General features: G+C 41.7%; 1 protein-coding gene and 1 long non-coding RNA gene across 2 annotated transcripts in view; both read right to left on the minus strand.

The window, feature by feature from the left end:
• Nucleotides 1-25258, minus strand: part of LOC122439506 (leucyl and cystinyl aminopeptidase) — a 100511-nt gene extending 75253 nt beyond the window's left edge. Inside the window, exon 1 of the mRNA XM_043464586.1 lies at nt 24510-25258. Within this exon, the coding sequence (XP_043320521.1) occupies nt 24510-24528 (19 nt within the window). The 5' untranslated portion in view covers nt 24529-25258. The remainder of the gene's footprint in view (nt 1-24509) is intronic.
• On the minus strand, nt 1660-18302 carry LOC122439507. Its single transcript, XR_006268883.1, has 3 exons — nt 18262-18302; nt 14603-14606; nt 1660-1804 (listed from the first exon to the last, which is right to left on the minus strand). It is a non-coding gene; the product is annotated as an uncharacterized LOC122439507 (long non-coding RNA).
• Nucleotides 25259-26326: the final 1068 nt, after the last annotated feature.

The raw sequence follows: 26326 nt of genomic DNA on the forward strand, positions 1-26326 counted from the left end.
AGCAAAGGATTATACTGTACATACTAGTTCTTTGATTCTCTGACACCTTTGAAATGGGAACACATGCAGGGTCTCTTGGGTATTTTCGATTTCAACTCAGACACACAGGGAGAGAATGGAACATTTACATTCTTTATACAAAAATCCTGTGTGCAGCTGTGGGCTTTTCTTCCAAAGACCAAGGACCTGGATGCAGTTGACTTGAGGGAGGGTCTTGCTCCTTCATCAGTGGATGTGAGGATGCTCTGCCTCACAGGTGTCCCAGAGCAAGCCCAGGAGAGATACTGAAAAAAGTAAAACCAAGTTCATGACCACCACCCACCATTGTAACACCTCCACCAGTTAGTGGTGGTGATAAAAGTCAACATTCACTGAGGGGTTGAGCACATGCTCATAATGGGCTGGAAACAGCTGAGAAGTTAAGAATGTGCTGGAACCAGACACCTTGTCACTTCCTGTGTAACCTTGAGCTTTGTCTTTCCAAGCTCAGTTTTCTCAACTGTGAAATGGAGATAATAACAGTGATCTATCTCCTTGTGAGAAGTAAATGAGATACATGTAAATATTTAGAACAGAGCCTCGCACACAGCACGGGCTCAATAATTAGTAGTTTTCTGTACTAAGTAACCAACATTTTACAGGTGCCATCTCATTTAATTTAATCCCCACAACATTCTGTGGATGAAGAAGAGGCCGGGAGGTGAAAGAACGTGCTAGGAAGTGGCACAAGCGAGTTTCAAACTCACATTTTTCTCCACTGCAGTAGCTAAACCCTTGAGCACCATGAGGCATCACTTAAACCAGCCCTCTGTGCATGAACAGGCCCCGTATCTTCACAGCCTCTGATCACAGAGTCACCTCTAGATCAGAGCTGAAGACCTGAGGTTCAGGATGGCCTCAGAGATGAATGCAATGACCACAACGTGTCAGACACTCGTGCCGCGGTTCCCACAGTTCTCTGAGCCGTTACTTAGTAGATATTCTAACACTGCTTGATCTTGTCCAACTATATTCACTGTGTTACTATTCCGTCACAGGCAGTAAGGTGGACTCCCTCCTTCCCCTGATCATTCTGGTTATGAAGTTATCCAAATACAATACAGTGTACGATCATTTTACTATAACTGTATTGATCGCGATTTTAGAAAAGTAGAAGCTTTTGTGTTGTTCAGTCGCTAAGTCGTGTCTGAGTCTTTGCGACCCCCTGGCCTGCAGCACGCCAGGCATCCCTGTCCTTCACCATCTCCCTAGTTTGTGCAAATGCATGTCCAGTGAGTCAGTGATGCTCCCCAACCATCTCATCCTCTGCCGTCCTCTGCTCCTTTTGCCTTCAACCTTTCCCAGCATCAGGGTGTTTTCCGATAAGTCGGCTCTTTGCACAAGGTGGCCAAAGTATTGGAGCTTCAGCCTCAGCATCAGTCCTTCCAGTGAATATTCAGGGTTGATTTCCTCTAGGATGGACTGGTTTGATCTCCTTGCTGCCCAAGGGACTCTCAAGAGTCTTCTCCAACACCACAGTTCAAAAGCATCAATTCTTTGGCTCTCAGCCTTCTTTATGGTCCAACTCTCACATCTGGACATGACTACTGGAAAAACCATAGCTTTGATTATACAGACTTTGGTCAGCAAAGTGATATCTCTGTGTTTTAATATGCTGTCTAGGTTTGTCATAGCTTTTCTTCCAAGGAGCAAGCATCTTTTAATTTCATGGTCGCAGTCACTGTCAGCAGTGCTTTTGGAGGCCAGGAAAATAAAGTCTGACACTGTTTTCACTTTGTCCTCTTCTATTTACCGTGAAGTGATGCTTTTTTAGAGACCCTTTAAACCTATTATGTTTTACAGAGAAAATAATGAACTTTTGTCCAGTCAGCTGGCTAGTAAAAATGACTGGAACCAAAAAGGTTTTTTGTTTTTTTTTTTTAATTTTTAAACTTTAACTTCTCTACAGGAAGATGGAAGTGAAACAAAAAGTGAGTTTAACCCACAGAACTGCTCAGCTAAGTTTAGTTCTACCCAAATTCAGCTGGGTAATTTTGAAAACAACCACTTTCTCAGACTTAGAGGAAATGGTTAAGCAACCTCTGAGAAGTCATTTGTTCTTGCACTGTGGTACGTTTTTTTTTTTAAATGAGTCCTTTTTAGGTAATAGAACATCCTAACATTGTCCAAGCACTCATCAACTAAAATAAAAAGTCTACAAGATGCTACAAGTTATTATTCTAATCTAGATATCCTTTTCTCCCTTTAAAAAGCACAATGAGAACACGTTTCTTAAAAATGAGTTTTTACATTTTACAAGAAAATGAATTCTCAATACTTTAAGCCCAAAGAGGAATATAAAAGTCACTGAAAGAAAGGGACAAGCTAACAGTTTAAGACTGAGCCACATGGTTCCATCCTGATCTCAGACAAAACAGAGATCAGATATGACTGAAAAATTACATTTTTAGAGAAATTTCTTGTGTCATAATTGTAGTTGATTTCTTGAAAAAAATATATCTGCTATTTCTTTTTTCCCCTGTAGTACTAGTTGAATCCTGGTACAGTAAAACATGATAACTAGGGATGAGAGAATCTATAATTACTAACGCACACATTTTCTGGCTAAGTGATGAAACGTTACTAAAAATTTTTTTTTAATTTTTGATGCAAATATTTCTAATACATTTTGCTACTTTCTCGTCCTTTTACAAAGACCAGATGCAACATATGGTCATCCTGGGGGGAAAATGACTGCACTGAAGCTTGATGGGAAATAGAACTCAATGTCCTGGATGATAGAAGTGCCTTTATAGGAAATGATACCCGCATACCTCATCATTTGGCCAATTTGCTCAAAAACACATTTCAATTAACAACAGAGTTTACAAGAAATCATACTCCATAGGATTTTTTTTAAACTTATATTTTAGTTTTGTTCATTGAACCAAGTTTCACTGCAGCTGTTTACTCCAGCTATTTTTTAGGAGATTAAAAGTTCAGCTGAAGGTCAATATTAATTATGATTCTCATATCAGACAGTAAACATTTCTTAAAGGTAAACAGAAATCATTCAATCTGAAACAGAGAGAAGAACTGAGAAAAAAAGTGAGGAGTGCCTCAAAGGCACAAAAGAACTAACACACATGTAATTGGAGTCCCAGAATTACAGGGGGGAAAAAAAAAACCCAGGCAAAATAATTATCCAAAGAAACCACAGCCCAAAACTTTGTAAATATGGTGAAAGACATAAATTTACAGATTCAAGAAGTTCAATGAACATCAAAAAATATTTAATCCAAAGAAAACCAAGCGAAGAAATAAACTGCTAGAACCAAGTGAAGGAAAAGCTGAAACTAGCTGGAAAATAAAAAGTTACATATTACACACAGAGTAACAAAAATTCAAATACAATGGATTTCTTAACAATGAAGACCAGAAAATGATAGTCTTTAGTGTTTTTATATACATGGAACTATTATATATGTTTGTGCAATATATATGATACATATGTGGGCTGGAAGAAGTACAAGCTGGAATCAAGACTACCGGGAGAAATATCAATAACCTCAGATATGCAGAGGACACCACCCTTATGGCAGAAAGTGAAGAGGAACTAAAAAGCCTCTTGATGAAAGTGAAAGAGGAGAGTGAAAAAGTTGCCTTAAAGCTCAACATTCAGAAAACTAAGATTGTGGCATCTGGTCCCATCACTTCATGGGAAATAGATGGGGAGACAGTGGAAACAGTGTCAGACTTTATTTTTGGGGGCTCCAAAATCACTGCAGATGGTGACTGCAGCCATGAAATTAAAAGACGCTTACTCCTTGGAAGGAAAGTTATGATCAACCTAGAGAGCATATTAAAAAGCAGAGACATTACTTTGCCAACAAAGGTCTGTCTGGTCAAGGCTATGGTTTTTCCAGTGGTCATATATGGATGTGAGAGTTGGACTGTGAAGAAAGCTGAGTGCCCAAAAATTGATGCTTTTGAACTGTGGTGTTGGAGAAGACTCTTGAGAGTCCCTTGGACTGCAAGGAGATCCAACCAGTCCATTCTAAAAGAGATCAGTCCTGGGTGTTCATTGGAAGGACTGATGCTGAAGCTCCAATACTTTGGCCACCTGATGCGAAGAGTTGACTCGTTGGAAAAGACCCTGATGCTGGGAGGGATTGGGGGCAGGAGGAGAAGAGGACGACAGAAGATGAGATGGCTGGATGGCATCACTGACTTGATGGGCATGAGTGTGAGTAAACTCCAAGAGTTTGTGACGGACAGGGAGGCCTGGCGTGCTGCGATTCATGGGGTCGCAAAGAGTCGGACGCGACTGAGTGACTGAACTGAACTGAACTGATGTTACGTATATTACACAAATATATCTATATCTTTGCATAGATTAGTATCCAAAATACGTAAGAACTTTTACAATTCAAAATAGTGGGCAAAAGATCTGAACAGTCACTTCACAAAAGAAGATGAACTAATGTCCAAAAACAAAACAAAACATGCAAACATGCTCAACTACACGCCATCAGTAGTCACCAGGGAAGGCCAATTAAAACCACAGATATACCATTACATACTGATCGGATTGGCTAAATTTAAAAAGGTTAGTCACACTAAATTTTGGCAAGGATGTGAAAAATAAGCATTATCATACACTGCTGATGGAAATGTGAAGTGGTAAAACCTGTTTGGAAAATAGTTTGCAGCTTCTTAAAAAGCTTAAATGTACAGCAACCAGAAGACCCAACCAATCAAATCCTAAATATTTACCCGAGAGAAACAACAAATGTCTACATAAAGACTTGTGCTTCAGAAATCAAGGGAGACTTACACTAACCCCGAACTGGAAACAAATGTCCATTAAGACCTGAATGGATAAACAAGTTATAATATAATTCATAAAATGGAATAAAAAATGAATAAAAATAGGCCAAAAAGGCAAAAATAAATAAATAAAAGGGAACAACTGATATTACTTGGATGAGTCTCAAAATAATTATGCTGAGTGAAAGTACCCAGGCTAAAACAACAGTGCATGGTTTCATTTATGTAAAATCTGTATAGTTCCATTTATATAAAATTCTAGAAAATGTAAATCTATAGTGAGAGAAGATAGATCAGTGGTTGCCTAGGAAGGAGGGGAGTATTTTGTTTGGCTTTGACTCTAAATTTAAAAAATATAACAGCAAGTATCAGGAATATGCACCACTACAGTATTTTAATTATACAAAGACCAATCTGAGAGGCTATTCACTTGAACAATTACTGCACACTCCCATGCCACACTCTAAGCCTTTGTTCCACAATTATTTCTTGTCCACTTACCCAAAGGAATCATGAAGGTCTTCTGTTTAAAAATATTCTTGACACTATAAATACCAACACAGTGATGGACTAAATTCTCTATAATGTTAGTAAGTATTTCAACGTACTTTGAATGAGTGGGTGAGGGATCTTTTACAGAACACTAGTTCAGTTGGCTTAACTTCACATGTACATGCTTAACTTAACATGATACATGTTTACATCTCATCCCAGTTCACCATATGTCTTATTTGTGGAGTAAGGCAAGAGAAGACAGTCCCCCCTCCACCCGTGGGTTTTATTAAGAAATAATTGGCATACATCACTGTATAAATTTAAGGTGTACAGTATGATGTTTTGATTTACATATATTGTGAAATGATTACCACGACAGGTTTAGTTAACATCCATCATCTCATGTAGATACAATTTAAAAAAAAGAAAAAAATTTCTCCTCGTGATGAGAACTCGTAGGATCTACTCTCTCAACAACTTTCCAAATATCATATAGCAGTCTTAACTATAGTCATCACGTTGCACATTACATCCACAGCACTTATTTACCTTATAAGTGGAAGTTTGTATCTTTTGTCCACTTTCTTCAACTTCCCCTCCCCGAAACTCCCACCTCTGATAGCCACAAATCTGATCTCTTTGAGTTTGATGTGAGTTTGTGTACAGGGTTTTTTTTTTTTTTTAAGATTCCATATATAAGTGTGATCATACAAAATATGTCTTTCTCTGACTTCTTAGCCTCTAGGTCTATTCGTGTTGTTGCAAATTGTAGGATGTCCTCTTTTTATGGCTGAATAATATTCCATTGTGTGCGTGTATACACACATACATATAGGTACATATATTATATACATATATACATACATACATGTGAACACACACATACTCCACAACTTCTTTATCCATTCATCCACAGAAGAACATTTAGGTTGTTTTCACGTCTTCACAATTATAAATAATACTGCTATGAAGACAGGGGTGCAGATATTTTTTGAAGGGCAAGACAGTTTAAGTAGATCAATCCTAGTCATTCACAGCCCCAAAGAACCCAGAGGGAAAAAGAGTGTGGATTCTAGCTCTCTTAAAGGTCTAGATCATTTTCTGGCAGGACAGGCAGGGAACAAAAGCTTTTCTAACATGGAATAGATCAGGACAAGTAGGAAAAAAATAATTGAACTTACAAACTTACAGGCCTTTAATTCACCAAAATTAAAATAAGTCTAAGAATTCATCAAAGGACTGAGAAGATAAATGATATACCCACATTATTGTATGTTGGAGGCAGAAGGTTTTGGGAAAGAGACAGCTTGTTAAAAACCTGAGTGCCCATCAACAGACAACTAGTTTAAGAAGATGTGGTGGACACACACACATATACACACACACATACATACACACATATATATTACTTAGTCATAAAAAAGAATGAAATACTGCCATTTGCAGCAACATGAGTGGATCTGAAGAACATCATCCTGAGTGAAGTAAGTCAGACAGAGAAAGACAAGTATTACACATCACTTACATGTGGAATCTAAAAAATAATACAAATGAATCTATTTACAAACTGGAAACAGACCCACAGACATAGGAGATGAATTTACAGTTACTGAAAAGGAAGAGGGCGGCGGGGAGAGGGATAAATTAGGTGTATGGGATTAAGAGACGCACACGACTACATAATACAGATAAACTACAGGATTTACCGTACGGCACAGGGAATGACACGCGGTGTCTTATAATAAACTATGATAGAAAATGATCAGAAATGTGTATATATGTGTATGTATGTATACATATTAAAAGACGCCTGCTCCTTGGAGGAAAAGTTATGACCAACCTAGACAGCATATTAAAAAGCAGAGACATTACTTTGCCAACAAAGGTCCTTCTAGTCAAAGCTATGGTTTTTCCAGTGGTCATGTATGGATGTGAGAGTTGGACTATAAAGAAAGCTGAGCTCTGAACAATTGATGCTGTTGAACTGTGGTGTTGGAGAAGACTCTTGAGAGTCCCTTGGACTGCAAGGAGATCCAACCAGTCCATCCTAAAGGAAATCAGTCCTGAATATTCATTGGAAGGACTGATGCTGAAACTCCAATACTTTGGCCACCTGATGCGAAGAACTGACTCATTGAGAAAGACCCTGATGTTGGGAAAGATTGAGGGCAGGAGGAGAAGGGGATGACAGAGAATGAGACGGTTGGATGGCATCCCCAACTCGATGGACATGAGTTTGAGTAAACTCCGGGAGTTGGTGATGGACAGGGAGGCCTGGTGTGCTGCAGTCCATGGGGTCGCAAATAGTCAGACACAACTGAGCGACTGAACTGAACTGATCTATACATGTATAACGTAAATCACTTTGCTGCATACAATACTGTAAATCAACTATACTTCAATAAATAGGTCTGATAGGAACTAATATATGTAAAATGACTGCTGCAAGTAGAACATCAAAGTTTGGCAACCGTAAAAAAATAACGAAAAAGTCGTTTTTATTTTTTAACAATAAAGAAGAAAACCCTTCAGGTATACACACAAAAAAGATTTTAAAAATCAATGATTATTTTTAAAGCTAATTTAAGAATTTTAAATAATTCTGTGTCTTCCGAGCTTACAACCATCCAGAGATGAAATAAATGACTGTAGAATACTCAGGTAACAAAGGCATCTTGATGTGTGGTTTGTCGGATATGCCTGGCTAGGCCATTTCCTTCTCCTGTGACCTGGAGCTATCTTAAGAAACTCACCGCCCAATTCCAATAGCTCCACTTTCTACCTTCTGTGGGTTCCTAAGGTATTCCTCTCCAGTCTCTATAAAAGACAGGTTTCACATGTAGAGTAACAGTTCTCAAGATGTGGTACGGGTACAGCTGGGAATTTCTGATACCCTCTCAGCAGGTCTTCAGCGGCAAAACTATTTTCATAATAAAATGTTATTTCCATTTTCATACTCATTCTCTGATGAGTGTACAGTAGAGATTTCCCTAGCTTATATGACACTTTATATAACACACTGAACACAGAAGCCAATCTAAAAATACCGTTGTATTCTATTATGCCCGACATTAAAAAAAATTTGCAACAATGCAAAATAATGCCTCTCACTAATATTTCTGTTTTGGAAAATTAAAAATGTTGCTTATGTTAATATGTAAAAGCTTTTCATTGTCATTATGAAATACATTAATATTTTTTTAAAAATCTTTCAGTGTTAATCTCCAACACAGTGAGTATTGAGAGACTTAATCCACATCAACAAAAGCTCTTAGGGGTCCACAATGATTTTTTAGAGTATAAAAGGGGTCCTAGACCAAAAAGTTTAAGAAGAGTAACACTGCCTTCAAAGATAAAAAAAATCCCCAAACTCTTCAGACATCTTGCATCTTCAAGCATGCCAGTCTCAGTACACTGTTGGGAAAAGTACAAGGAGTAAACACATAAAGTAAGGAAAGTAAGTACAGAAGGTCTGAATCACTCCAAAGGAGGGCAGGAAGGGACATGGGGTTGTAGACCACCCTGGATTCCTAGGTCTCAAAAAAATAAAAATAAAAAAATCTTGAATTTAACTACATATGCTCATTTGAGCATCCACAGGCAGGAATGTAGCCTTTAATAATCTGTCCCTGTGAAAAAAACACAATCTTCTTCACCTGATGGTATACAAGATGATCCGAAGCAAAGGCGGCCCGTGATGGACTGAGTGATTCCTCCCCTCTGCCCCCAGCTTCATATACTAGAGCACAGATCCCCAGTGAGACGTGTTGGGAGATACGGCCTTTAAGGAGGGAATTCGAGTGAAATGAGGCCACGGGAGCAGGGCTGAAAGGACTGGCATTCTTATAAGGGGAAGGCACAGAGCTCGCTCTGTACGTGCAGAGGAGAGGCCACGCGAGGACACAGCAAGGAGCTGCCATCTGCAAGCCAGGAAGAGCCTCTCACCAGAAACCAACCAGGCCAGCACCTCCCTCTTGAACTCCTAACCTTCACACTCTCAGAACATTTCCGCTTAGCTGCCCAGTCCGTGGGATTTAAGACACCCCGTCTGTGGTGCCCTGCCTATAGATTCTGTTTCCATATAAGCACTCCATAAATATACTGAGTGAGAGGACGAAAATGGGAGTTGTTTTTTTTTTTTTAGGGGGGCAGGAGACACGGAATACATGTCTGCACAGTTCACACACCATACCTTATGTTATGTGGCCACTAAGGAGATGTTGAAGTGGTGTTCTTCTCAAGATGTCGCCTACTTTTTTTTTTTCTTTTTTCCTTTGATTATTATCAGGACAGAAACAGCCACATTTTTTCCTACTGGTTAGTGTCAGGTCTAAAATTCATGCTTTCATATCTCAGTTCATACTGTAACTTGCTCATACCGTTAGCTGTTATGTTAAGAGAGCCCCACCTCTCAACGGCTCTAAGACTGACAGCTACGACATGGTTTCACCTCCTTCACTCTTTCCAGAAGGGTCACAGGAAGGCTTCTGCAAGACCCTTCATGCCTCTTACCAATTCCAGGAAATTCTTCTTTTTTTTTCTTAAGTCAAATCTAACTGGCTTGGGAATTGTTTCCGTGGCTCTCTAACGAAGGGCAGGTCGGTCAGCAGGCCCTTTTCCCTGCAGGAAAAGAAACTGATTTAACTGAACCCCTGTGGTCTCCAATCCACAGCAGCTCTCCAGCTGCGAGAAAGGCCCAGCAGATGAAAAGGATGAGGGAGGCAAATGGTGGATCAGTCTTAAATTTTGATTTTGAAAATGCTTCAGAGTAAGAGACTCCCTCCCTCTCAGCATCGCCTTTCCTCAAACACAGAGACCATGTCTTATTCGGCACTATCTTCCCTGCACAAAGCAGGCATAAGTGCTGAAACACACCAAGTGCTCGAAATGCATTTCAGTGGAAAGGGAAGCTGAATGAACATTGATAAGAATATTCAAAAAAAGTGACTTGAAATTACTCTGCTATAGAGATATTTATAGAAAAAGGAGAGGCACTGAAATTCAACTTTACTTGAACAAAATTATTTTAAAAACCCTCTAAATTAAAAGAGCACAAAGCAAAGTTCTTATCTAAATGTTTTAGAGGTAGTCTAATGTAGTATTAGTTTCAGATTAACATTTACTGAACTAATACATATGAAACACTATATTAGGTGCAAACTCTAGTAGGAACCAAATACAAGGAAACTGTGTTTTTATCTGTTAAATGTAACTGATGGTTCCTGGCTGAACAAGCACGTGTGTTCTTTACACAGAATTTGAAATGTGGTTTGAACCATTGAGAATATGAATCTTAAACAAGCAGTACTTCTGCTTTCATAACACACCTTACACTTCTTTGAGCATCCCTGGGAATAAACGTGGACTCCAGTAACTTACTCCTGTGGGAAAACGCTATCTTCTTAACCCTGAGGCATCTCAGGGCAATTACAGCCCACAATGAGGAATACCTCCACTCTCTTCCCATGCAGTCCACTCACGGGGCCACCAAACTCTCTAACCACTATTCCTTACATCTTCACCTTGCTGTTTGATGAAAATCACTACTTTATTTGTTTCAGAAGTTCAAAATATTGTCCTTACGAGAAAAAACAAATAAAAACCAGATCTAGAGACTCCTGGCAGGGATGGAGTAAGGAGGTAACTGCCATAATTCAAAATAGATTCTCAGAGCCAAAAGCTGCTGCCAAGTTACATTTAGTTAGCAAAAAATAACAGTAAAATAAGTGTCACAGTCACTAGCAGAAATACAAATTCACTAGTAAAACCAGCTTCTTAGAACGCTTCCTGTGAGGATACATAACAACATAGGTATGAACTTAAATACATATTAAACTACAGACATCTTTGTTTGCATTCCTGATGTCTGTGATATATACCGGCCTCCCTGTCAGTAAATGAAGTTCCCTTATCCTATCATCCTAACACTACCCCTTTTGGTCTTTAATTCCTCACTATTTCAACTCCCACCTAATAGATTAAAAAAAAAATATATATATATATATATATATATATATGTATGTATGTATAAAACACCTAAGACTGAAACAAGTTCTACTTGTACGAATAATGAGGTGTTATGTATAACATTTGCCAGCAGGAACTGGAAAAACACACCTAAACCGGAATTAAACTGGATGTAGAAATGAACAGGTCTTCTACTCTTAGGCAACACTTCCCCAAAAGAGTCACAAATGCATAATAATTGTTAATAAATATGAATTGGAAAGAATCCTCTCCTGTAGTAGCCTCAAGCCTTTCATGTTACTAAAACAAGATGTAAGAAATACATGTTCCCCAATTTTCAAAATCTCACTCTGGCTAGAATATGCCAAGTGAAAGTGAAAGTTGCTCAGTCTTGTCCGACTCTGCGACCCCATGGGCTGTGTACTCCATGGAACTCTCCAGGCCAGAATACTGGAGTGGGTAGCCTTTCCCTTCTCCAGGGGATCTTCCCAACCCCAGGATTGAACACAGGTCTCCCGCATTGCAGGCGGATTCTTTACCAGCTGAGCCACCAGGCAAGCCCGGAATATGCCAAACCACCCCCCATATCTTAAACTTCAGTGAATATGAGAAAATGTTTTGAGTTACTATACATATTTTAGTGTTTTATCTAAAGATATTAAAACCTCTTGGTAACATCCTTAGATAAGAATCACAGAGCTAGTGAGTGAGAAGCCAGGATTTGAAAGGAGCGGTCTGACTGCTCTTCACTATTACAATATTCTACACAGTAGTCTTACAAAATGAGGTAGATTCACGGAGAGATCTCTAAAATGAAAAAATAAAAGTACAAAACCAAATGTACCTAAGGAAAGTGGTGTGGGATGGGACCTGGCCTTAAACTCTGAAAGTTTTTGAAGGGAGTATACTGATTTGTGCATCTGTATACCTTTAAAAAAAAAAAAATTAACTCTGCTAGACTAGAAGCTCCTCAAGGGCAGAGACCATTCTGCATTCATAGTTGTACTCCAGCTTTAAGAAAAAAGCTTGGAGAGGGAGGTGGGAGGGGGGATCGGGATGGGGAATACGTGTAAATCTATGGCTGATTCATATCAATGTATGACAAAAAAAATAAATAAATTAAATTTAAAAAAAAATTAAAAAAAAAGAAAAAAGCTTGGAACAAGTGAGCATACGGTGAAGGTAGGTGAAGGTATTCATTTCAATAGGGTTATCTTTTTAGAAAGAGAGAAGTAGGGGCATGTCAAACACAAATTTAAAAAATACTTGTTAATTGAGGCAGTTTAAGACAGTATGCAAGAAAATCTGTACTCAAACATTCACAGTCTTCTCTGACCCACTCCTAACTCCCCAGTAGAAGAATGCAGCAAGGAGACATGGAAAACTAATTTTGGTTTGTTATATTTTTAGTCTTGGGTGATAAAAATAAGAGATGAAGAAAAACTGTTAGCATGATGTAAACAGGAAAAAATCCAAAATGAAAAAAAAAAAAAGGAAAATAACAACAAAAAAGAGAAGACAATCATCAAGTAGCTTTGAACCCCATCACTACCTGGTTTCAATAAAACAGAATTAAGCTCAAAGCACTCATCTTCTACCAAGTTTTTGTACTATATATTTCTGCATTTATTTTCTCTGGTTGCTATCCACAGCAGCAATATAGAACCAAGAGAAAACAAAAAATTTATGATATTGTACAAGGTTATAATAATAACCATTTAGTTCTACTGAAAAGCCAGCACTCAAAAATGTTTGTCAATTCCACATTGGAAATAATCTAGTTAAACAACTCTGGCTAGAGGACACCGAAATGCATCAAGTTATCAGTGCAACATCATAGTCCATGGACTAAAAACACAAACAGTTCAGCATATGAAGAGTATTTAGTTCCTAATCCTTCTATTTATTATTACAACAATGATCAGATTCACATAAAGATATGCCATTTTGGTCACTTAAAAGTTAGCCAATATCCTTGTGGCAAAAAAATATTATTTTAGCTTAATTTTCAATTTTCCTTTCCTTTTCTAGGCTAACTTATTTTATCCTAATATTTATGCTTGTATCAAATTTGTTCTCCAATCAAACATAATCTTTATTTTACAAACTATTTCTAAAAATCCTTCCTCACAACAAAGTTCCCACAGTCCTGGACAATCCTCAGGGTACCTCTTTGACAGATTTAGCTAGAAAAAGTAATTGAAAATGTCAGTGATGACTAAATATTTATGCTCATTAATCTCTCAGGCAAAGTCACAAACCTTATAATATTTAAAGGTAAAAAGCTTGTTTTTAATTTCAACTACCCGGATATTGTTCAAAAAAATATTAACTGCATAATTCCTTATTTTAAAAATGGCATTAGGCATAAGAAACACCTCTGAGTGATTTAACAGAGAATGCATATTACTGCATGAGATCTGCAGAAGAAATTTATAAGAACTCTAATGTTCTTATAAACATTGCCTGTGAGTTAGAAAACACCTCAGTTGGTAAATAAATCTGCTAGACTTGATCTCAGACGGATCTGAACTAATACTTAATTTGTTGATATTTCTCTGAAATATTTTTCTATCAGACTGATAAAACACAAAATAAATGATAGTATCAAATCTATAGCAAAAACTTTGCCATAAAAATACAACTTACTGAGGATCAGTTTGATTATCATTAATCTATTTTTTAAAAAAAAATAGTGATTAACCATAAATCCGGGACTGAAACCACATTTTTTTCTACCAATAGTCACTGTCACTTGACTATCTGTCAAAAAAAGTTTCTATGCACGAGTTCTTCAAGTCTTTACCTCAATAGCATCCAACTGTAGTGAACAAGCACACTTAAGGCTAGCCACACTTTAGTGAACATTCAGTTCATTTCAGTTCAGCTCAGTCACTCAGTCATGTCCAACATGCGACTCCATGAATCGCAGCATGCCAGGCCTCCCTGTCCATCACCAACTCCTGGAGTCTACTCCAACTCATGTCCATCAAGTCAGTGATGCCATCCAACCATCTCATTCTCTGTCGTCCCCTTCTCCTCCTGCCCTCAATCTTTCCCAGCATCACGGTCTTTTCCAATGAGTCAGTTCTTCGCATCAGGTGGCCAAAGTATTGGAGTTTCAGCTTCAGCATCAGTCCTTCCAATGAACACCCAGGACTGATCTCCTTTAGGGTGGACTGGTTGCATCTCCTTGCTGTCCAAGGGACTCTCAAGAGTCTTCTCCAACACTACAGTTCAAAAGCATCAATTCTTCAGCGTTCAGCTTTCTTTATAGTCCAACTCTCACATCCATACATGACTACTGGAAAAACCAGAGCCTTGGCTAGACGGACCTTTGGTGGCAAAGTAATGTCTCTGCTTTTTAATATGCTGTCTAGGTTGGTCATAACTTTCCTTCCAAGGAGAACTTCCTTCCTACATAGACCTTCCTTCCTACATTGAATTATTCTTCTGTGTGCTTCCTCTAAACAAAAAGTTACTAAGCCTCTGGGAAGCCTGTATGAATGCTGATGGAAGTGAGGTTGCTGTTTTAACTGGCAGTGCATTTCTTATTGCCCCAAACTCAACCCTCTACGCTTAGTCTGAATTGTTTTCTTAATCTGGGCATCAAATCTACATATTAAAAGGACAGTATCAGTGGCCCAAAAGGTTTAGGTACTAAGCATTTAAAAAGCAGAGAAACTACTGCTAAAAGTATAAAGGGAAACCAGCCCAAACGTATGGGCATCAACTTGATATATCCAGGATACACTAGATCCTCCCACCAAGCCCCAGTGGCCTTACTTAACCCTTTTGACAATTATGGGAAACTAAGACAATTTATGGGGAAATCAAGAAGAAACTAGATAAATGTAATACTACTTCTGTCTTCAAATCACACTTAGGTCTCCTTAATCACTCCCACTAAACTCCATTTCTCCATCAAAGAGAACTCTGAAATGGTATAATGGTGTTGAGGTGATGAAAATTCTAATAACTAGTTTAAATCTTATAACAATTTCAACTGTGAGGAATATCATGAGCCAAATCCTTCCTGCCCACCAGAAATTTCCTTTATGGCACCAAATGACATCTGAGGCAGTTGTCTAGGAAACAGACAACTACAGACAACAGGGCTACCACACAGACCTGGTCATCATCTGCTTGTGAGATCCAGGGAGCAAAGACACATGCCCAACCCAAAGAGGTCCAGTTCTCTCACTGCATTTCCCATTCTCCCATCCTCCCAGCTTACCAAGCTCTCTCCCTTGTAGAAACATGGGAACGCCTCCTTAAACACCCTTCCTCCCAGATCCCTGGCTTTGGCCTCCCCAAATAGCACAGAGGCCTGGAGAAGACTCTTGACCATCTAATCCCGCCATCTACAGAAGTCCAGACAATTGGCTGGAGTTCTGTTTTGATGACCACACTCTTGAACTATGTGGCAGAAATGCCTGGGAGGACATTCATTAAGGAAAAGAACTTCAGAGAGTCTTTGACAGTTGAACTTGATTCTGCATCGTTTTCTCAAACTCCCTTGGAAGACTAAATTTTCTTTATTTGGAAGTGATTTCCTCCTAGTTTTTTTTAGATGCAAAGGTCAGAATTTTTTCTTTAATTGATTCATTGTTCTACCATAAACATCAGAACAAACGTGAGACAAAACCAGTCAATAAAGAACAGTGACTGCCACCATGATCATCCCATGGTGGGTCAATGAGTCAGTAGCTTTCTTTATAATTTTTCCTCCTTGAGATCTGAAACATTCAGGAAAGTGAACAGCACTAACTTACAAGCAGTTGTGACTTTTCTGACTAGGAAAGAAAAATACACAGTATGATTAAACTCATGGCAAATGTTTTCTATCTTCTTCCAGGGCCCTCAAGTGCCAGCCTTAACTCATTCATCCCCTCTCCCCTCGATTCCTTTTGTCCAACCAGACCACCTACTTCACCTCTCCAACCCCAACTCTTGTCTTTCAGCCTCACACAAGAGTGTTCTACTCTCCAAAAGAGATTCATTTCTAAGACAAAGACTTGCAAGGCTCAAGGTATTGACCATTTTGCCTTTTCGATTCCTCCTTACCTTAAATCTCCATATACCTCTCATCTTCATGACTAATTCTCCTACATCCCGATTTCCCCTTAAGATCTTTGGAGTCAGAGTCTTACAGGCGCTCCCAGGAATAATCACAAATAGATTACAACAGTGAATCAGGTTACAGGGGGATCCTGACTACTCTTTCATAGACACAGGAACCCGTATCTATTGCACAGAAATACCAGGGCGATGAGCAGCCTTCCCTATAAAGACCACTAGATAAAAATGGAGCTGAACTACCGTGGGCTCCAGAATTTTCCTCATTCTTCATTGCTAGTTTTCTGTGAATACTCTTAAAAGGTACAAATCCAGGAATTCAAATTAAAAAAACAAAAAACACTGTTTCTCAGGTCGAGCCAAAATTATGGAAAGGTGTAGTAGGATTAGCTCCAGCTCCAACCTCCTACAGTTTTCAAGACTTGCGGTAACTAATTAACAGAATATGACTGCACTATCATCCTCACTTACCTCAAGCGCCAAGAACTACAGGCCTGATCCAGCTCCAACCCAACTTCTGGGGTCATTCTGGCTCGACCTCTCTGTATTTCAACCTCCTAATTTTTTTACAGAGAGGGTCAGAATGCTGCTGTTTCCTAACAGGAGTGTTAATCAATAGAAATGTAAACTTACCGCTGACAAATGTTGTATCAACAGGTTATAAAGACAATCATACACAGAAAAATACGATCTTTAACAATGTGGTCACAATATTCTTTGGACTCCAGAGAAAGCGTGAAGAAAAAAAAAATGATCTCTTTAAGAATTCTTGCCTTGAGGAAGTTAACTTCTCCTATACCTCTAGACCAGAGCTCTCTGGATCACTTATCTAGACCATCTTTAATCCTGAAAGCAAGATGGGTGGGGGGGGGGGGGGAACAAAGCCTTTTAAAATCTTATTCCAACCATTGTTTAAAACTAGTGAATTTTGTGAGCTTCCCTGGTGGCTCAGTTGGTAAAGAATCCGCCTGCAATGCAAGAGACCTCGGCCTGATTCCTGGGTCGGGAAGATCCCCTGAAGAAGGGAATTGCAACCCACTTCAGTATTCTGGACTGAAGAATTCCATAGACAGAGGACCCTGGTGGGCTACAGTCCATGGGGTCACAAAGAGTTGGACACTACTGAGCAACTTTCACTTTATTTATTTAATTAATACTTAGAAAACTGTCCCAAGTTTTATTGATTTTTTAACTTCTATGTTCTATTATTTTCATATTAGCATGAAAACAAAACTAGATTATTCCATTTCTTTTCTCTTATTGAGGTTCCGTTCAGTTTTGCAGTCATGTCCGACTCTTTGCCACCCCATGGACTGCAGCATGCCAGGTCTCCCTGTCCATCACCAACTCCCAGAGCTTGCTCAAACTCATGTCCATAGAGTCAAGGATGCCATCAAACCATATCATCCTGTCATCCCCTTCTCCTCCCACCTTCAATCTTTCCCAGTATCAGGGTCTTTTCAAATGAGTCAGTTCTTCGCATCAGGTGGCCAAAGTATTGGAGTTTCAGCTTCACCATCAGTCTTTCCAATGAATATTCAGGACTGATCTCCTTTAGGATGGACTGGTTGGGTCTCCTTGCAGTCCAAGGGACTCTCAAGAGTCTTCTCCAACACCACAGTTCAAAAACATCAATTCTTCAGCACTCAGCTTTCTTTAGAGTACAGATCTCACATCCATACATGATTACTGGAAAAACCATAGCCTTGACTAGATGGACCTTTGGTGGCAAAGTAATGTCTCTGCTTTTTAATATGCTATCTAGGTTGGTCATAGCTTTTCTTCCAAGAAACAAGTATCTTTTAATTTCACGGCTGTAGTCACCATCTGCAGTGATTTTGGAGCCCCAAAAAATAAAGTCTCTCACTGTTTCCATTGATTCCCTAACTATTTGCCATGAAGTGATGGAACTGGATGTCATGATCTTAGTTTTTTGAATGCTGAATTTTAAGTCAACTTTTTCACTCTCGTCTTTCACTTTCATCAGGAGGCTCTTTAGTTCCTCTTCACTCTCTGCCATAAGGGTGGTGTCATCTGCATATCTGAGGTTATTGATATTTCTCCTGGCAATCTTGATTCTAGCTCATGTTTCATCCAGCCCGGCATTTCACATGATGCATACAAGTTAAATAAGCAGGGTGAAAATATACAGCCTTGACGGACTCCTTTCCCAATTTGGAACCAGTCTGTTTTTCCATGTCCAATTCTAACTTTTGCTTCTTGACCTGCATACAGATTTCTCAGGAGACAGGTCTGGTGGTCTGGTATTCCCATCTCTTAAAGAATTTCCCACAGTTGGTGGTGATCCACACAGTCAAAGGCTTTGGTGTAGTCAATAAAGCAAAAGTAGATGTTTTTTCTGGAACTCTCTTGCTTTTTCAGTGATCCAGTGGATGTTGGCAATTTGATCTCTGGTTCCTCTGCCTTTTCTAAATCCAACTTAGAAAATCACAGCTAAAACCGTGAACATCTAAAGTTCATGGTTCATGTACTGTTGAAGTCTGGCTTGGAGAATTTTGAGCATTAGTTAGCTAGCATGTGAGATGAGTACAATTTTGCAGTAGTTTGAACATTCTTTGGCATTGCCTTTCTTTGGGATTGGAATGAAAACTGACCTTTTCCAGTCCTGTGGCCACAGCTGAGTTTTCCAGATTTGCTGGCATACTGAGTGCAGCACTTTCACAGCATCATCTTTTAGGATTTGAAATAGCTCAACTGGAATTCCATCACCTCTACTAGCTTTGTTCGTAGTGATGCTTCCTGAGGCCCACTTGACTTTGCATTCCAGGATGTCTGGCTCTAGGTGAGTGATCATACCATCGTGGTTATCTGGGTGGTAAAGATCTTTTTTGTAGAGTTCTGTGTATTCTTGCCACCTCTTCTTAATGTCTTCTGCTTCTGTTAAGTCCATACCATTTCTGTCCTTTATTATGCCAATCCTTGCATGGAACGTTCCCTTGGTATCTCTAATTTTCTTGAAGAGATCTCTAGTCTTTCCCATTCTATGCTTTTCCTTTATTTCTTTGCACTGATCACTGAGGAAGGCTTTCTTATCTCTCCTTGCTATTCTTTGGAACTCTGCATTCAGATGGGTATATCTTTCCTTTTCTCCTTTGCCTTTCACTTCTCTTCTTTTCTCGGCTATTTGTAAGGCCTCATCAGACAACCATTTTGCGTTTTTGCATTTTTTTTTCCTTGGGGATGATCTTGATCACTGCCCCCTGTACAATGTCCTGAACCTCTGTCCATAGTTCTTCAGGCACTCTATCAGATCTAATCCCCTGACTCTATTTGTCACTTCCACTGTATAATCGTAATAGGTCTCCCCATCCTATTCTTCCCCCATCTTGATTTAGGATCAGGTTACCATTAACTGATAGCACGTTTGTGGGGCTTCTGCTAACTGGGCCTAGCAGAAAATCTACTTGTAAACAGGCATTACAAAAATGGTGTCTGCCTGATTCCTGAGAAAGAAATCACCCTTCTCATTCTCTATATGATAATTTCCTTATAATCAATCTTTCTGGTTCTGTCTCTATCAAGTTGAGTTCTCAAGAATCATCTCCAGATAAATAATAATCACTGGTTCTAATAGTTTCTAAAATATGATACTGATGTTGTCTCAAGATACCTTTTTGGGGAAGTTGTTATGTACAGAACTTTTCCACCTCTGCTTTCCAGTTAACAGCTGGACTGGTTTCTAGTTACAGCCTTGACCTTATACTACTAAGTGATGTTAATATTCGAATCCTATATACTCCTATTTCCCTTAACTGAAATAAAGATTGAAGACAGAAAAGTAAAAGCAGAATTTAACTTATATTCTATCATGTGAACTATTATCTTCCATTGTAAACTATTGTAAACTATTATCTTCCGTTGTTTTTTTTTTTTTCTCAATATGGTAAGTTATTTCAGAACAAAAAAAACTACACATGAACACAATGCAGTAAGCTCACATAGATGAGCTTTGATAGATGCTAAAAAAAAAAAAAAATTTTTAAACAAATGCATACCTCTGTAGGTATGCACTGGAGTAGGAAATAGCAACCCACTCCAGTATTCCTGCCTGAGAAATCCCCTGGAGAGAAACCTGGCAGGCTATGAGGTCTAAAAGAGCTGGACATGACTGAGCACACACAGGCACATACCTAACAGGATAACTGCTATTTGTAAGATTAAAATGATGAAATCACAATTTTATACTGCCTTATAATTCATGAACATCTAATTTATTATCCACACTTCCCATTTTGGAAGTTGGGAAATACTTTCACTTGGAAGCCAATCTGAAAACAAAAATAGTTTTATAAAGATAGGGAAGTCCCCCTTGTTAGATTACACACGAGGATGTAGTATTAAAGTGATTCTTGGGGGCTTTGGGAAACATAAACGTGTTTAAATTGTTTTCAGTGCTGGGGCTTCAAAATATCAATGATTTTCCACCCTCTGGAAATTTACCTTGGGCCATACCACAAACTAGAAAGCATTTAAAAATAGACACACACACACACATATGAAATTTGCTTATCTAGTAAAGTTCTCAAAAGCTCCCTTCTGATGAATACTTTTAGCACGCTAAAAATGAAGTGTAGATTCCTAGACCCAACTTCAGACCTTCTGAATCAGATCCTGAGGATGAGGTCTGTATCTACATTCCTTAACATAAATTTATTCTAAAATGCCCTAATCTTATGTGCAAGTGAGGACAAATAAAACTAGGTAGTCATCAAATAATCACTTGCCCTAATCTAGTGAAAGTGATGTCGCTCAGTTGTGTCTGATTCTTTGCAACCCGGTGGACTGTAGCCTACCAGACTCCTCCGTCCATGGGATCTTCCAGGCAAGAATACTGGAGTGGGTTGCCATTTCCTTCTCCAGGGCATCTTCCCAACCCAGGGATCGAACCCGGGTCTCCCGCATTGCGGGCAGACGCTCTACCCTCTGAGCCACCAGAGAAGTCCCCGGACATTTATCAAAAGACCTACAGAGTTTCTATTTTTTGTTTGGTTGGTTTTTGGTAATACAGCAATCACTACTTCTGATTAGTTTCACTTCTGCTTAACAGAAGATAACAGCTCCTACCAAACCAACCTTGAGTACTAGTCCAGCACATTCCTCTCCCCATAAAAAAAAAAGGCACCAAATATCCAAAGCCAGACTGGATGTCCTGTCTTCAGCATAATAGTCAGCAGTCCCTACCAAGGGCAACACCAAAAATATCTCCTGAGCCAAATGGAAATTCTTGGCAATAACGTAAGCCCTTTCTGGAGATGTGCATATTAAATGGATTGCAGCAGTGACAGGTTAACATAGGCCGGTCATCAAATAAATCCATTATCAGGTAGAGAGCAGGGTCCAAGAAAAATGACCCATACCAGCAGCAAGTTTTGATAGAAAACATGGAAAGCAGAAAAGGCCTAACTGGAATAGATGAGTATTGGAAAGCAAATTAGCAAAACTAAATTTGTCTTCTTTACAAATTTACCTCTTTTCAGGGAGTGAAATCATTGACAAGAATTTTAACTGAAAGATACATGGCCCCGACTTATTGAAACTTTTCGATAAGTGCTCACACCTCTCTCCACATATAGAGATACATGACAAAGTGTAAGTGGTGACAATTTTATTAAAAGAGAATGAATGTGTAACAAAAGCCCAGGCCAAACTTGATAAACCCTCCAATGATAAATTCTATGGGTAATGAAATATTCTGCACCAGAACACTGAGACCTATGAGAGAATTAGATGTACATATTCTTTGCACTCAAAAGGATTAAGTACAAAGATAAGCGTACTTTCCACTATATCATGTCCTGTTTGAAGACACTAGAAAATTCTACAGCTATTCTTCAAAAGTTCCGAAATAATGAGTCTTTCTTAAACCCGAAAAGCACCTCAAAGTGTTAGGACCTAATTTCTTGTTGAGGCTACCCTGGTGGCTCAGTGATAAAGAATCCGCCTGCCATCTAGGAGACCGGGATTTGGTCCCTGGGTCGGGAAGATCCCCTGGACAAGGAAATGGCAACCCCTCTTGTATTCTTGCCTGGGAAATCTCGTGGACAGAGGAGCCTGGCAGGCTACAGTCCCCAAGGTCACAATAGAATCAGACGTGACTTAGTGACTAAACCAATCAACCAATTTCTTGTTGACTTAAATGTTAGTTTGTATCCCCCTTGCTAAAGGATGCTAGATAAGGTTCCAAGGAGTAATTACTACATTAACTAAAATGACATGCTGCTAAACTATCTCCAGCACAGACTGAAAATCTAGGAGACAGGAAAGGATTAGAAATCCAATTTCCTACATGAAAGTTGAAGCACTGCTTCTTTTTTATTCTCCTCTCTGGGACTTTTTCATTGCCCTCCCCAATATGACAATTTGCAAATATTCACATCCAGAGGAACATATTCTAAAACTATTCTAAGATGGGAGAAAAGGCTCCAATTTTAAGACTTGAGAATGTACTTTAATTCTGTAGGCACAGGTTCACCAAATCAGCTAGCAATAATCTTAACCAAATGGGTGACTCAGCCTTGTTGAGAGGAGTTTTTTGTTTTTGTTTTTTTAACTTAGAGAAAACTTCACATTTAAAATCCTACAAACACGGAAGCTCCAAGCTTTCTACCTAGAACACAGGCTAAGCCTTAGGATACCCACTGGAAAGGATTTAAGAAACTGTATTAAACATACTTTATACCAAAGTACTGGATGTTCTCTAAGCTTCCTTTTAGCTCAAATCGTCCTTATTTTTCTTTCCCAACTTTATCAGACTACTCTTAGAGCCTTAGTAATTACAAATAGAACCTGAATGAGAAAATTCAGAATTAAAGCTGTCATCACTAAACCTAATTAAACAGTACAGACAGGGATATGGCAGTAGAATAAAGCACTCTGAATTAGGGACAGGGAGAATATAATTAGTAGCTCGCAGTCGCAGGCATGAAAGAGCATACAACAAAGTCTGGCTCGGGTCTGGGGCATAGTGGACAATGTCTCTGTCTCCCGGGTGGCAAGAGAACCACCCTAACAGAGGCAGACTCTGCCTTCTATTAATGCGACAAACTCTCTACCTTAAGTAACCAACCACCCGCAGGAAAACACATGTCCACTAGGAGAGTGAACTCTCCCATTTCAGCGTGAATTCTCCCTTACTGGCAGTTTTCCTACTTTCTGTCCCCAAAAGGGAATCCATATACTCAACACCGCAAATTGAAAGGCATCTCACCCCTACATGGCACTTGTGGTCCAAACAAAAGCCATGGTTTTAAAAGAAGGGTGGGATGGATTCGCTCCCTTCGGTCAGTAAAGGGCTGTGGCTGTTAGCCGAACCTCCTGCAGGCTCCGGCTTTGGACTCTCGCCTCAAGTCACATTGTGATATCACCGTGACGGCCCCTTGATATTTAATGAGTCTCGACTGAAAAAAAAAAAAAAAACGATCTTACTGGGAGCCAGGGAGAGGAAGCTTGAACCTCCTGCGGAATGCCTCCGCAACAGACGGGGAGAGCGGCAATGCGGGCTGGAACCTCCCCGGCGCCCAGCCGGGGTGATCCAGCTTTTCTGCAAGTTTTTCTCTACCTTCCACTGAACTAACCTAGCAAGCCCCCACCCCCCACCCAGCCCTACCAGGAAAAGTCACACCGGCAACTCGCCGAAGGGCAGGGGGGGACAGCTCCGAGCGCGCCACCCAAGTTGAGGGTTTGACCGCCCTTTAACCCTTCCCGCCCCAAAGCCCACTCTGCACCCGGTGCAAACCCAAGCTCCGCCAACTTTCCCGGCCGCCCCCCTCCAATGCGCACCACAGCCCAAACTTTGCAGCTCGCCCACCTGGCTGCGCAGAGGAGCGAGGTGTCCGGGACACCGGGTGTCCCCACCCGGGACGGGCGGTGGCGCTGACCTTCACGCCAGCAACCCCGGCCCCCGACCCCCGAGCCTGGCGATCGCCGCCTCCCGCCCCCTCCCCCGAGCCTCCGACAGCCTGCCCCCGGGGCCCCTACACCAGCACCCCCCCACCACCACCTCACCGCAAAACCTCTCGCGGGAAACGCGCTGGAGGCGGCTGCAGCTCGCCCTCGGGTGTCACGACTCCCCACGACCCTCTGGGCCCCGGGAGAGCCCGGCTCCCAGCTTCGGCCTCCCTCCGGCGGCGCCTACTCACCATTGGTGAAAGGCTCCATTATTTGCGGCCCCCTCTGCCCCGGGCCGCGGCTCCTGAGAGCGGGAGCGCGCGAGCTTCCTCCTCCGAGAGCTCCGAGCGGCCCTGCGTACTGAGCATGCCCGGCGCGGCGCCCAGGGCTGCCAGGGAGGTGCCGCGAGGGGCGGCGCCGCTCCGCCCTCTCTGGGATCCGCCACTCCGGGTTTTCCAGACAGCTGCAGAGAGAGCCGGGGAATCTAGGGGGGCGGCTCCTGGGAGGGGGCGGGCCTGGGAGGGGCGTGTCCAGAACAAGCCCCGCCCCAGGCAGGAAGGCCGGCGGGCAGGCTGGCTCTCTAGTTCTCCCCGGTCCAGCGCTCCGAACCGCGCTCAGTCCCTTTAAAGCAAACAGGATGGTCTGTCGCGTCTGGCAGGTGTCCCGGCTCTAGACGCCGGTACCCCGGCACCACGCGCGTAACACATCGCCCCACGGAGTGGACATTCCAGAGATGGGACGAGAAACACAGGCCACAGAAGAGGCTGAAATACACGCCCCCCTGTTGAGCCTTCAGTTAGGGTGATGGGATGCAGACCCAGTGGGGTCGCTGGTTCGGATGGCTGGGTGAGGACAGAGACCTGAGTGGGAGGTGGCCGCGGGCGCCGAGATCTGAAGGCAGAGTAGGTAGCAGGCTGCGGGTGCAGGGCTCTCCGCTGACTGCCCAAGCTTCGAATTTCCCCCGGGGTGGGGGGTCCAGCTCCCTTCGGCAAGGCTCCAGGGAACAGGTACTCTGCGTCGTCTCCGTAGGCTGCTCGCTCGCCGCATAGTGAGCGATCGGTGGCGGAGACTGAAAGGGGGGCGACCGCCGGGGGCGGGCACCCGGGGTCCTGTCCCCGGAGGGCTAGCGGGTTTGGAGGCGCCGCCTCTACCTCCCGGTGCAGGCAGATGACAAAACGCGGCGCTGGATCTGCCGGGGCCAACTGGCCCCGCAGGATGTGGGCAGAAGGCCTGGCCCCGCGGAGCCTTAAATCAACACCTGGCGGGGCTCCGCACCACCACCACCACCACCCCCCAGGGTGTCGCCGCTGCGGCCGGGCTGGGAGGAGCTAGGCCCGAGAAACGGAAACTCCACCGGTCGCCACCGCTGCCCGACATCCAGCGCCCCAGCCGCCAGCAGCCCCCCAGCCATCATTGTTTCCGGCGTCAAACCCCGGGCAGGGCCGGCGAACCTTTGGACTGGAAACAAACCGGGGGGGTGGGGGCGCCGTGAGCCCCGGGGAAGCTCGTCTGGGCCCCCGGCTTCTTCATCCCTTGCTCAGACGGCGCATCGCCGCCACGGCGCGGAGATCGCAGCCCTCCCAGGGCGCGGCCACCGCCTCCCGTCCCTCCTCCCTCCTTCCCCCAGCGCAGCCCTGGCCCCAGCAGCAACTTGGCTCCCGCAACGCCTCCCGGCGCCTGCCAACTGTCACAGGCTCTCCTCCGAGGCTGTCAACAGCAGGGCGTCGCGTGCAAACAAGCTGGAAGAGAGCGCAAACAGCCTGGGCAGACGGGGACGGCCGCGGCGCTGTGTGACCCGAGTGGGAATTTAGAAATTAGGTTTCCAAGAAGTAAAAGCTGCGTGCAATTATTGTATTTTGCAAGGTTCATTTTAAAGTGTCGATCGTATTAAATCGCTCACTTTCGCTTTAAAACCTCCTGTGGATACCAAGGACACTTAGAATAAAAATTGAAACTCTTTGCCTGAACTCTGGGACCTCATCTCCCACCTGTGCCCACGATGCTTTGTCTACCGAGGCCCTTCTGGCTGTTCCTGAAAGTCGCCAAGTTACATCAAATCATTCCCATA

This window comes from Cervus canadensis, chromosome 4 (genome assembly GCF_019320065.1).
Source record: "Cervus canadensis isolate Bull #8, Minnesota chromosome 4, ASM1932006v1, whole genome shotgun sequence".
NCBI lineage: Eukaryota > Metazoa > Chordata > Mammalia > Artiodactyla > Cervidae > Cervus > Cervus canadensis.